This window comes from Erpetoichthys calabaricus, chromosome 17, assembly GCF_900747795.2.
Source record: "Erpetoichthys calabaricus chromosome 17, fErpCal1.3, whole genome shotgun sequence".
Lineage (NCBI taxonomy): Eukaryota > Metazoa > Chordata > Cladistia > Polypteriformes > Polypteridae > Erpetoichthys > Erpetoichthys calabaricus.
Window position 1 is genome coordinate 60,942,896 of NC_041410.2, and position 14,242 is coordinate 60,957,137.

Sequence of the window (14,242 nt, forward strand, 5' to 3'; positions counted from 1 at the left end):
TAGCTGTTCCCTTCCTTCAACATATCCAAAACTTTTACCTTTTCTGCAATCATTTGCATCTTCTGTGCAGTAGCACATTAATGCTGAATGAGTAGAGATGAGACTTCCTGGTTAATGCAACACTCCGTCGCTGAGCCAATCAGCAGCACACAGTAACTTAACTGCGTGCTCTGATTGGGTAGCTTCTCAGCCATCCGCCAATAGCATCTCTTGTATGAAATCAACTGGGCAAACCAACTGAGGAAGCAAGTAAAAAGACCCATTGTCAGCTGAAACCCGCGAAGCAGTGAAAAATCCGCGTTATATATTTAGATATGCTTACATATAAAATCCGCAAAGTCGTGAATCCGCGAAAAGTGAACCGCGAAGTAGCGAGGGATTACTGTACAGTAATCCCTCGCTGTATCGCGCTTCGCCTTTCGCGGCTTCACTCTATCGCGGATTTTATATGTAAGCATATTTAAATATATATCGCGGATTTTTTGCTGGTTCGCAGATTTCTGCGGACAATGGGTCTTTTTACTGCTTCCTCAGTTGGTTTGCCCAGTTGATTTCATACAAGGGACGCTATTGGCAGATGGCTGAGAAGCTACCCAACTTACTTTCTCTCTCTCTCTCTCTCTTGCGCTGACTTCTCTGATCCTGACGTAGGGGGATTGAGCAGGGGGGCTGTTCGCACACCTAGACGATATGGACGCTCGTCTAAAAATGCTGAAAGATTATCTTCACGTTGCTACCTTCTGTGCAGCTGCTTCGTGAAGCGACATGCTTCACGGTGCTTCGCATACTTAAAAGCACGAAGGGCACGTATTGATTTTGATTGTTTGTTTTTCTCTGTCTCTCTCTATCTCTCTCTCTCTCTTTCTCTGCTCCTGACGGAGAGGGTGTGAGCTGCTGCCTTCAACAGCTTTGTGCCGCGGTGCTTCGCATACTTAAAAGCCAAACAGCCCTATTGATTTCTTTGCTCCTTTGAAGAGGAAGATATGTTTGCATTCTTTTAATTGTGAGACGGAACTGTCATCTCTGTCTTGTCATGGAGCACAGTTTAAACTTTTGAAAAAGAGACAAATGTTTGTTTGCAGTGTTTGAATAACGTTCCTGTCTCTCTACAACCTCCTGTGTTTCTGCGCAAATCTGTGACCCAAGCTTGACAATATAAAAATAACCATAAAAACATATGGTTTCTACTTCGCGGATTTTCTTATTTCGCGGGTGGCTCTGGAACGCAACCCCCGCAATGGAGGAGGGATTACTGTATATATATATAAATATATATATATATATACATATATACATACATATACCCACTGCACGCCCAACCTACCTGGAAAGGGCTCTCTCTTTGAACTGCCTTTCCCAAGGTTTCTTCCATTTTTTCCCTACAAGGTTTTTTTGGGAGTTTTTCCTTGTCTTCTTAGAGAGTCAAGGCTGGGGGGCTGTCAAGAGGCAGGGCCTGTTAAAGCCCATTGCGGCACTTCCTGTGTGATTTTGGGCTATACAAAAATAAACTGTATTGTATTGTATATATACATATATACATACATATATATATACATATACAGTAATCCCTCCTCCATCGCGGGGGTTGCGTTCCAGAGCCACCCGCGAAGTAGAAACCATATTTTTATATGGTTATTTTTATATTGTCATGCTTGGGTCACAGATTTGCGCAGAAACACAGGAGGTTGTAGAGTGACAGGAACGTTATTCAAACACTGCAAACAAACATTTGTCTCTTTTTCAAAAGTTTAAACTGTGCTCCATGACAAGACAGAGATGACAGTTCTGTCTCACAATTAAAAGAATGCAAACATATCTTCCTTTTCAAAGGAGTGCGCGTCAGGAGAGAGAGAGAACAAAGCAAGCAGTCAAAAAAAAAATCAATAGGGCTGTTTGGCTTAAGTATGCGAGGCACTGCCGGTACAAAGCTGTTGAAGGCGGCAGCTCACACCCCCTCCGTCAGGAGCAGGGAGAGGGAGAGAGAGAGAGAGAGAGACAGATAAAAACAAAGAGTGAAAAATCAATACGTGCCCTTTGAGCTTTTAAGTATGCGAAGCACCGTGCAGCATGTCCTTCAGGAAGCAGCTGCACACAGAAGGTAGCAACGTCCCTATCGTCTAGGTGTGCGAACAGCCCCCCTGCTCACACCCCCCTAAGTCAGCGCAAGAGAGAGAGAAAGTAAGTTGGGTAGCTTCTCAGCCATCTGCCAATAGCGTCCCTTGTATGAAATCAACTGGGCAAACCAACTGAGGAAGCATGTACCAGAAATTAAAAGACCCATTATCCGTAGAAACCCGCGAAGCAGCGAAAAATCCGCGATATATATTTAAATATGCTTACATATAAAATCCGCGATGGAGTGAAGCAGCGAAAGGCGAAGCGCGATATAGCGAGGGATCACTGTATATATATATATGTATGTATATATATATATATATATGTATGTATGTATATATATATATATATATATGTATGTACAGTGGTGTGAAAAACTATTTGCCCCCTTCCTGATTTCTTATTCTTTTGCATGTTTGTCACACAAAATGTTTCTGATCATCAAACACATTTAACCATTAGTCAAATATAACACAAGTAAACACAAAATGCAGTTTTTAAATGATGGTTTTTATTATTTAGGGAGAAAAAAAATCCAAACCTACATGGCCCTGTGTGAAAAAGTAATTGCCCCCTTGTTAAAAAATAACCTAACTGTGGTGTATAATACCTGAGTTCAACTTCCGTAGCCACCCCCAGGCCTGATTACTGCCACACCTGTTTCAATCAAGAAATCACTTAAATAGGAGCTGCCTGACACAGAGAAGTAGACCACAAGCACCTCAAAAGCTAGACATCATGCCAAGATCCAAAGAAATTCAGGAACAAATGAGAACAGAAGTAATTGAGATCTATCAGTCTGGTAAAGGTTATAAAGCCATTTCTAAAGCTTTGGGACTCCAGCGAACCACAGTGAGAGCCATTATCCACAAATGGCAAAAACATGGAACAGTGGTGAACCTTCCCAGGAGTGGCCGGCCGACCAAAATTACCCCAAGAGCGCAGAGACGACTCATCCGAGAGGTCACAAAAGACCCAGGACAACGTCTAAAGAACTGCAGGCCTCACTTGCCTCAGTTAAGGTCAGTGTTCACGACTCCACTATAAGAAAGAGACTGGGCAAAAACGGCCTGCATGGCAGATTTCCAAGACGCAAACCACTGTTAAGCAAAAAGATCATTAGGGCTTGTCTCAATTTTGCTAAGAAACATCTCAATGATTGCCAAGACTTTTGGGAAAATACCTTGTGGACTGATGAGACAAAAGTTGAACATTTTGGAAGGCAAATGTCCGTTACATCTGGCGTAAAAGGAACACAGCATTTCAGAAAAAGAACATCATACCAACAGTAAAATATGGTGATGGTAGTGTGATGTCTGGGGTTGTTTTGCTGCTTCAGGACCTGGAAGGCTTGCTGTGATAGATGGAACCATGAATTCTACTGCCTACCAAAAAATCCTGAAGGAGAATGTCCGGCCATCTGTTCGTCAACTCAAGCTGAAGCAATCTTGGGTGCTGCAACAGGACAATGACCCAAAACACACCAGCAAATCCACCTCTGAATGGCTGAAGAAAAACAAAATGAAGACTTTGGAGTGGCCTAGTCAAAGTCCTGACCTGAATCCAATTGAGATGCTATGGCATGACCTTAAAAAGGCGGTTCATGCTAGAAAACGCTCAAATAAAGCTGAATTACAACAATTTTGCAAAGATGAGTGGGCCAAAATTCCTCCAGAGCGCTGTAAAAGACTCATTGGAAGTTATCGCAAACGCTTGATTGCAGTTATTGCTGCTAAGGGTGGCCCAACCAGTTATTAGGTTCAGGGGGCAATTACTTTTTCACACAGGGCCATGTAGGTTTGGATTTTTTTTTCTCCCTAAATAATAAAAACCACCATTTACAAACTGCATTTTGTGTTTACTTGTGTTATATTTGACTAATGGTTAAATGTGTTTGATGATCAGAAACATTTTGTGTGACAAACATGCAAAAGAGTAAGAAATCAGGAAGGGGGCAAATAGTTTTTCACACCACTGTATGTATATATGTATATATATATGTATGTATATATGTATATATATATGTGTATGTGTGTGTATATATATATATATATATATATATACATAATATATATATATATATATATATATATACTATATATATATATTATTATATATATGTGTATTATATATACAGTGGTGTGAAAAACTATTTGCCCCCTTCCTGATTTTCTTATTCTTTTGCATGTTTGTCACACAAAATGTTTCTGATCATCAAACACATTTAACCATTAGTCAAATATAACACAAGTAAACACAAAATGCAGTTTTTAAATGATGGTTTTTATTATTTAGGGAGAAAAAAAAATCTAAACCTACATGGCCCTGTGTGAAAAAGTAATTGCCCCCTTGTTAAAAAATAACCTAACTGTGGTGTATCACACCTGAGTTCAATTTCCGTAGCCACCCCCAGGCCTGATTACTGCCACACTGTTTCAATCAAGAAATCACTTAAATAGGAGCTGCCTGACACAGAGAATAGACCAAAAGCACCTCAAAAGCTAGACATCATGCCAAATCCAAAGAAATTCAGGAACAAATGAGAACAGAAGTAATTGAGATCTATCAGTCTGGTAAAGGTTATAAAGCCATTTCTAAAGCTTTGGGACTCCAGCGAACCACAGTGAGAGCCATTATCCACAAATGGCAAAAACATGAAACAGTGGTGAACCTTCCCAGGAGTGGCCGGCCGACCAAAATTACCCCAAGAGCGCAGAGACGACTCATCCGAGAGGTCACAAAAGACCCCAGGACATCGTCTAACGAACTGCAGGCCTCACTTGCCTCAATTAAGGTCAGTGTTCACGACTCCACCATAAGAAAGAGACTGGGCAAAAACGGCCTGCATGGCAGATTTCCAAGACGCAAACCACTGTTAAGCAAAAAGAACATTAGGCTCGTCTCAATTTTGCTAAGAAACATCTCAATGATTGCCAAGAATTTTGGGAAAATACCTTGTGGACTGATGAGTCAAAAGTTGAACTTTTGGGAAGGCAAATGTCCCGTTACATCTGGCGTAAAAGGAACACAGCATTTCAGATAAAGAACATCATATCAACAGTAAAATATGGTGGTGGTAGTGTGATGGTCTGGGGTTGTTTTGCTGCTTCAGGACCTGGAAGGCTTGCTGTGATAGATGGAACCATGAATTCTACTGTCTACCAAAAAATCCTGAAGGAGAATGTCCGGCCATCTGTTCGTCAACTCAAGCTGAAGCGATCTTGGGTGCTGCAACAGGACAATGACCCAAAACACACCAGCAAATCCACCTCTGAATGGCTGAAGAAAAACAAAATGAAGACTTTGGAGTGGCCTAGTCAAAGTCCTGACCTGAATCCAATTGAGATGCTATGGCATGACCTTAAAAAGGCGGTTCATGCTAGAAAACCCTCAAATAAAGCTAAATTACAACAATTTTGCAAAGATGAATGGGCCAAAATTCCTCCCAGAGCGCTGTAATAGACTCATTGCAAGTTATCGCAAACGCTTGATTGCAGTTATTGCTGCTAAGGGTGGCCCAACCAGTTATTAGGTTCAGGGGGCAATTACTTTTTCACACAGGGCCATGTAGGTTTGGATTTTTTTTTCTCCCTAAATAATAAAAACCACCATTTACAAACTGCATTTTGTGTTTACTTGTGTTATATTTGACTAATGGTTAAAGGTGTTTGATGATCAGAAACATTTTGTGTGACAAACATGCAAAAGAATAAGAAATCAGGAAGGGGGCAAATAGTTTTTCACACCACTGTATATGTATGTATATATATATATATATATGTGTGTGTATATATACATATATATATATATACACATATACACATATATACATGTGTATATATATATGTGTATATGTATATATATGAGTATATGTATATATATGTGTATATATATCATTTATATATATATTATATATATATATTATATATATATATATATATATATATATATATATATATATATGTATATATAGTGTATGTATATATATTGTGACCTGCGAAACTGATCGCATCCTCAGAAGTTACAGACGCCCCTGGGAAAACCCCTAAGAAACATAAATAGATTACTTTCACATTCCTCCACATTCCGGCTCTGTCGCGTAATATGGCTCTCGCGCAGTACTCCGCCTTCTTAAAAAGCCTGCATGGGCTTCTCTCAGTTTGTTCAACTGATTGCTTGCTTCTTCTTATCTCTCTCTCAGACATTCTCTCCTCCTGGGGAAACTGTCATCTCTGACTTGTCATGGAGGAGCACGTTTAAACTTTTGAAAAGAGACAAATGTTTGTGTGCAGTGTGTTGAATAAAGTTCCTTTCTTTTCTACAACATACTGTGTCTCTGTGCAAATCTGTGACCCAAGCGTGACAAGTGGTACCTTCGTCACACAGCATTATGATTTTTGATAAGGGAAACAAAATTAGAAAACAAAACCCTTGGACATTGATTCGATAGGAACGGCCTACTCGGAATCACTGTCCGAATAGTAATTATGTGGTGGTGGAGGAGCATTTCTGCTTCTCTCCGTTTACAGTCCGTCTCGTTTTCATGACGCTGTCGTTTCCTGTCACAATCTCTTCTCAACCTTTCTCCAATCTCGCATGTTGCTTTGTGGTAATCCAAAGAGTAAGGAAGAAGCAATGCTTCTTTCTTGAACTCCAAACGCTGACTGATGGAAAATCACAGAAGTGTGCCCGACTTATATACTCTGACTGCCGACTCCAAGAAGTGGGTGAACATTTGATTTGGACAAAGTGCTGCCAACGACGGTCGATAGAAACACAAAAAACCACAGTCTCGACAACGAAGCAGGTGTCGACGCCAGATCTAAACACACAGCACGGTGTCGACGCCAGATCTAAACACAAAGAGTGCTATCGACAGTGTTTGTAAACAAAAGTAACAACCAAGGTGTTGTGTATTCAGCCAGTACAAACAGCACGTAATCTCCTTTAGTTCAATCGTCTTTAATCACCCCACTCCAACCTCATCCAACGATCCCCCCCCCTCACTTCCTCTCCTCCTCCATCACTACTGCCCTCTACTGAACACAGCAGGAACACCACACAGGCAGTGAATTCGCGGACAAACAAAGATCAATATCCAAATGAAGATTATATATAAATATATATATGTGTGTATATATGTATGTGTGTGTGTGTGTGTGTGTGTATGTGTATATATATATATTATATATATATATATATTATATATAAATATACACACATGCATATATATATATATATATCGCCATATATATATATATATAATGCATATATATATATATATAATATATATATACAGTGGTGAGAAAAACTATTTGCCCTCTTCCTGATTTCTTATTCTTTTGCATGTTTGTCACACAAAATGTTTCTGATCATCAAACACATTTAACCATTAGTCAAATATAACACAAGTAAACACAAAATGCAGTTTGTAAATGGTGGTTTTTATTATTTAGGGAGAAAAAAAAATCCAAACCTGTGTGAAAAAGTAATTGCCCCCTGAACCTAATAACTGGTTGGGCCACCCTTAGCAGCAATAACTGCAATCAAGCGTTTGCGATAACTGCAATGAGTCTATTACAGCGCTCTGGAGGAATTTTGGCCCACTCATCTTTGCAAAATTGTTGTAATTCAGCTTTATTTGAGCGTTTTCTAGCATGAACCGCCTTTTTAAGGTCATGCCATAGCATCTCAATTGGATTCAGGTCAGGACTTTGACTAGGCCACTCCAAAGTCTTCATTTTGTTTTTCTTCAGCCATTCAGAGGTGGATTTGCTGGTGTGTTTTTGGGTCATTGTCCTGTTGCAGCACCCAAGATCGCTTCAAGCTTGAGTTGACGAACAGATGGCCGGACATTCTCCTTCAGGATTTTTGGTAGACAGTAGAATTCATGGTTCCATCTATCACAGCAAGCTTTCCAGGTCCTGAAGCAGCAAAACAACCCCAGACCATCACACTACCACCACCATATTTTACTGTTGGTATGATGTTCTTTATCTGAAATGCTGTGTTCCTTTTACGCCAGATGTAACGGGACATTTGCCTTCCAAAAAGTTCAACTTTTGACTCTTCAGTCCACAAGGTATTTTCCCAAAAGTCTTGGCAATCATTGAGATGTTTCTAGCAAAATTGAGACGAGACCTAATGTTCTTTTTGCTTAACAGTGGTTTGCGTCTTGGAAATCTGCCATGCAGGCCGTTTTTGCCCAGTCTCTTTCTTATGGTGGAGTCGTGAACACTGACCTTAATTGAGGCAAGTGAGGCCTGCAGTTCTTTAGACGTTGTCCTGGGGTCTTTTGTGACCTCTCGATGAGTCGTCTCTGCGCTCTTGGGGTAATTTTTGGTCGGCCGGCCACTCCTGGGAAGGTTCACCACTGTTTCATGTTTTGCCATTTGTGGATAATGGCTCTCACTGTGGTTCGCTGGAGTCCCAAAGCTTTAGAAATGGCTTTATAACCTTTACCAGACTGATAGATCTCAATTACTTCTGTTCTCATTTGTTCCTGAATTTCTTTGGATCTTGGCATGATGTCTAGCTTTTGAGGTGCTTTTGGTCTACTTCTCTGTGTCAGGCAGCTCCTATTTAAGTGATTTCTTGATTGAAACAGGTGTGGCAGTAATCAGGCCTGGGGGTGGCTACGGAAATTGAACTCAGGTGTGATACACCACAGTTAGGTTATTTTTAACAAGGGGGCAATTACTTTTTCACACAGGGCCATGTAGGTTTGGATTTTTTTTTCTCCCTAAATAATAAAAACCATCATTTAAAAAACTGCATTTTGTGTTTACTTGTGTTATATTTGACTAATGGGTAAATGTGTTTGATGATCAGAAACATTTTGTGTGACAAACATGCAAAAGAATAAGAAATCAGGAAGGGGGCAAATAGTTTTTCACACCACTGTATTATATATATATATATATATATATATATATATATACATATATATATATACATATATATATATACATATATATATATACATATATATACACATACATATATATATATATATATATATATATATAATATATATATATTAAATATATTATATATATATATATATATATAATATGTATGTATGTAGTGGAGGTTGGCCCGAACACATGCAGGCACACACGTTCATGTCACCCAACACACGTTTATTTTCCATTTTTACAGTACTCACAAACCCCACAGTTCCCAAAGTCCTGGCCTCACAACACAATGCCTCTCTTCAGGCCGCCTCCTTGTCCTCCTACAACGTCATCCGACTTCCCCCTGACTCTTGTCCCTGTTTGAAGGGAGGCGGCCCCTTTTATACGCACCCGGATGTGCTCCAGGTGCTCCCCGGCAATCTTCCACCGGCACTCCTCAGTGTCGTGGAAGTGCTGGCTGCGCACCCCGGAAGCACTCCGGGTGTCCCCTCTTTTCTTCTCCCTGGCGGTGACCACGGGGCCCCTACAGGTTTGGGCTTCCAAGCCCTGCACCCGTGGTCCCCAACATAACCAGGGCGGTTGCCCCCTCGTCGTCTGGAGGAGGCGCAAGCCCTCCTCTGGTCCTCCTGTGCGCCCCGGCCGGGTCGCCACCCCAGCCATCTCTGACAATGTATATGTGTATGTGAGTATGTATATATGTGTATGTATGGTGTTAGGCGTCTAGCTGTATCAAGGGTATTTTTTAAGTTCTTTAAGGTGGGTCTCTTTGTCAATGTCACAGAAATATTTAAGGGAGGATGGAGATTTGTTACGAAAAAGTAAAGACAAACATAAAATCAGTACTTTTGGTGTCAGCTCTTTCTGGTATTTATCAAATAGAAATTCTGAAATAATTGTGTAAACTATACTTATGCGTACTGATGAATACACTTGGTAAGCTGGCCAAATTTAATATAAAAAAAAATAAAGAGTAATGAGTGTATGATACAGATCCTAAAATGCTAATGCTATGTTAACTGCAGTGTCATTCTTTATTTCAGTGGTATTTTGAATGTCCATCCCAGTCTTCTTCCAAGGTGGAGAGGACCTGCCCCAGTTTTTCATTCAGTTCTTCACGATGATGCAGTGACTGGTGTGACCATTATGCAGATCAGACCAAAAAGGTGAATTGAAGCAGTTTGTTGTTATTATATCAGAAGTTTTTTTCTGAATGATTGCAGGTTAGTTTTTTTACCTTAAAAAGAAAATTGAACAATTGAGCATTAATACTATTATTATTAGTAGTACACTAATGAGAGGGACATTCGTTTTAATAAGTATTTTAAATGTTAAAAAACAAAAAAATGCATAATGGATCTTTAGGGTTACTTTAGGCCAGTGACTCTGAAACTTTCTTATCGAGTAAGCTGTTAGACTAGAGTATGCTTTTACTGTGGAAAAAATCACTTGATTTTACAGACAAAATAATGTAATTTGTAGTAAACTCCCACATTTCATAACTAATTTTTTCCGTCCTTAATACATTTTTCTGCCAGTATTTATATAGACTTTTTAACCCTTGATATTCCAAAAATATGTTTAGTTTTATTGTATATTTGATTTCGAATCCCATAAATGCCAGAAGTGATTCCACTTTGATGGGCCCCTGAGCTATGCCCTTAACCTGCAATTGCTCCATCCTGGGTATGACGTTAACCTGCATCTAGCTCTGCAAGCAGGTCCTCCACCTTGCAAGGGAAAATTTGGGGGTTGGTGGCAGGATTGGCACTTCAGCCACTGTAAAAAAAAAACTACACACTGTTCCATTTTGTTTGAACTAGTGTGTTGCTCAGGATTGGTGGGTGCAGCAATGCTCTTTATCAGTGCATGCTCCCAAACTCTGTTTGATACTTTATGGCATTGTCATTTTGTTTATCGGCTTGGTTGACTCAATGCAGTGGCACTAGAGCTTTGTTCCAGGAAGTCACTCTGTGTGACATCACTAATATGACACTTGATAAGCTGATGATACTTGAAAAGGGGTGTCCAGTATTGTGTTTCATAGCCTTTTGTAACATTCTCATTTTGTCTGTTTGGATTTCTAGTTACTGACATTCAGGTTTTGTTTTTTTGACTACACTAGGGGGCTTTGCTCGCCAACCCCCCTGCCTGCGCTATGCACCAGCAACATCTTGTCTCTGCCGCTCGCGTATGTGGATTTCACTTTCACCAAACAACAAAACTTTTAATTGTCGTGCATAGGCCTCTTCATTGGGAAGAAACACAACTTTTCCCTGATGGCAACACGAATTAGACGATCTACAAGTCTCTGACTTAAAGTTTAAAGCCAAATAATATCTACATACTTCTGTCATATCACCTATGTCCATATACTCAGTCTCTTTTCACTTTTACCTTTTTGTCAATATCGCATTGAATTTTGATTCTGTGTTTGGAATTACATTGTGACAATGCAACGTATATCTGCCTGTAAATGAATATTGTTTCTTTCCCTCTACACGAACTGTGTCTGACAATAGCATTCACACAAATGAGAAATGATTGAACCATGTGCGTGGTTGTAAATGTTTTAGATGTGGGCAGGACTTTTCCAAATCTCTTTGCATAAGTCTTGTCTTGCAGGGCTTGAAATTTTCTCTCACGGAATTTCACTTTCACCAAACAACAAATATTTTAATTCTCGCTAATACGCCTCTTCATTGGGAAGAAACACTACTTTTCCCTGATGGCAACACGAATTAGACGATCTACAAGTCCCCGACTTAAAGTTTAAATCCAAACAATATATTCGATCTCTTTTCATTGTTCTGTTATTTCACCGAGTAATAATTTCTGTTTGTTTGCGCTAATGTGAACTTTACTATCATTTTTTTGAGACTTTTGAATTTTTGTACTTCCGTTATCTCTAACCTGCTCTGCATGTGTATTGCGCCAACATTTTTGAATTCTTTACGACGTTCTACTTTGGCATCTACTCTGTCTTTTATTTCTGGCCCCGGGCGTGGTTAAATCACCTGCCACAAAGTCTCGTTTCCCGAGACGTGAAAGTGTCTCTCTGAGAATGTCACGTCTCGTCTCTCTTCCCAGGATTTTTTATTATAATAGAGAGATATCTTGCCTATTGTTTTCGTTCTGACAATTTTGTTAGTGTCTTCCCGTTATTTGACCTTTCCTTTGTTTTTTACCTACAGTCCATACTTTATTGTCTTTGTTAACTGCCACTTACCACTGCTTTGCAGTACTCCTTATGGTGAAACTGTTAACTTAAGAGACAGTACTTACTATGTGAGAAATGTGTGCTTGAAAGAAGGAAGAAATAAATGTGATTCAGAGCTGGACCAAACTAAGGTAGAGATGGAAGTCATCTTCAGGTTGCTACCAGGACCTGTATTTGTGTTTAATTGACATAAATGCTAAAAATACAGTCAGCATAAATAAGCAGATGCAAATGGCACTAAGTTCTTCAGTGCATTACTTGACAATTTAGAGTATTTGTTTTGGATATCTAGAAACTTGTAAATGATTGAGTTGAAAAGGAGACTTTGAGTGCCTAATCACACATTAGATTAATAAGTGCCTTCAGATAAGAATGTGTCAGAGTGCTGGACAAACTGACAACTCTCTATCGATTTCGGATCCATTCCTCTTTCTCTTTGTCCCTTATGGGAAAATAGTTCTCATATTACCACTTTCAGCTTGTGCTTTGCCATGATCTTGTTCAGAAATTCATTAAGCAATTGGAATGGTTCATAATTTTGGCTTTGCACACAAGAGTGCCACAGGTCAAATTTCTGAATCCAGCTCTGTTTTATCCATAAGTACAATCATATTTATGTCATGACCATACAGTCCTGCATTCAGTACATAAAGTTGATCAAGTATAGATAGATAGATACTTTATTAATCCGAAGTATATCTGCAAGATATGGCCACATAGCTTACCACCTAGCTTTTCCAAAGGTTTTAGCTAAATCTGAGTTTTTGTCTGCAAAGAAAAGTCATACTTTTTATTTGAGCCCAAAAAGTGATTAAGAAGTCTTTCTTGGGATAGCCTGCTCACTTTGATGTGATAAAGGATTTAGTGGTGTTCAGCCCCTGCTCCACTATAGGAATGTGTTACACTAATCTTGATGGCATTACCAGTCTAAGCTGTATTGTCGAGTGTGGATGGCATTTTCTTCGCCACAAGGGCTTGTCAATGAATGATACAATGAGTATACAGCACTTGGGAAGCAAGTGCTTGTACATGTGCTATTAGGCCACCATTTTTTCCTGACCTAGCGCAAGCCCTATCATTACTGATTCTAACACACTTCTGCCAGTCTATTTTGTTATTACAAATGAATGAATTAAGCTTTTTGGAAATGTACCCCACCATGGCACACTCAGCTAACATCTGACAAAATAAGTCTTCATCAAGATGACCACTATTCTCATTCCTGACACATGTTAAAAGTTGTGATTCATTAGACATGTCTATTGTCTCATCAGTCTGCACGGCATAGAAAGGACTGTTGTTGACCTTTGCCATTAAATTGGTTCTTCACGTCCCTAGCTATACTTTGAATGTACCATGTAATAGTGTCATTTCACAGTGGGATAGCTGCTATCTTTTTCTTTGCTGCCCTAGCCAAACATAAGCAAAGCTGTCTCTTTATCACATGGCAGGAATAAAAAAATCTCTTTGCCAAATTGTGTGTCTTGCCAGTTGTAGCCAGAACAAAAGATACATGCACTTCCTTTTCATTCACTGTAGTAGCACTTTTGAGTACAATTTTTTTGTTCTACCTGTCAGTCAGGTCAGGTCAGGTCAGGTCAGGTTGGGGAGCATGCACTGGTACAGCATGTTGCCACACCCACCACATGATGAAACAGCTTGGGATCCTGGTTGGAAACCCCCCTGGCAGACATGCGGTCCAGTCCCACCCTCCAGAAATGACCCTCTATCTGCCGCAGCCAGGTGTTAGGTGGGCGTCCCCTTGGCCTGGACTAGCCACTCGGGTCCTCAACAATGAGGATCCTGCGAGCCAGATCACCCTCTGGGAATCACGCCACATGGCCGTAGTACAATAACTGACGTTCCCTTACAATGCATGGTAATGCGCCTTGTTCGGGACTCCATGAGCAACTGGTCATTCAACACAAAGTCAAACCAGTAGTACCCAAGGATTCTCCAAAGAGACACAGTACCAAAGAAGTCCAGTCTTTGT

General features: G+C 39.9%; 1 protein-coding gene across 3 annotated transcripts in view; it reads left to right on the forward strand.

Moving 5' to 3' along the window:
• The window catches only part of mtfmt (mitochondrial methionyl-tRNA formyltransferase), a 157,734-nt gene that overhangs the window by 28,610 nt on the left and 114,882 nt on the right, over nt 1–14,242 (forward strand). For all 3 annotated transcript variants that reach the window (XM_028823099.2, XM_028823100.2, XM_051920233.1), the window contains one exon: nt 10,073–10,195. In XM_028823099.2, coding sequence (XP_028678932.1) covers nt 10,073–10,195 — 123 coding nt within the window. The remainder of the gene's footprint in view (nt 1–10,072; nt 10,196–14,242) is intronic.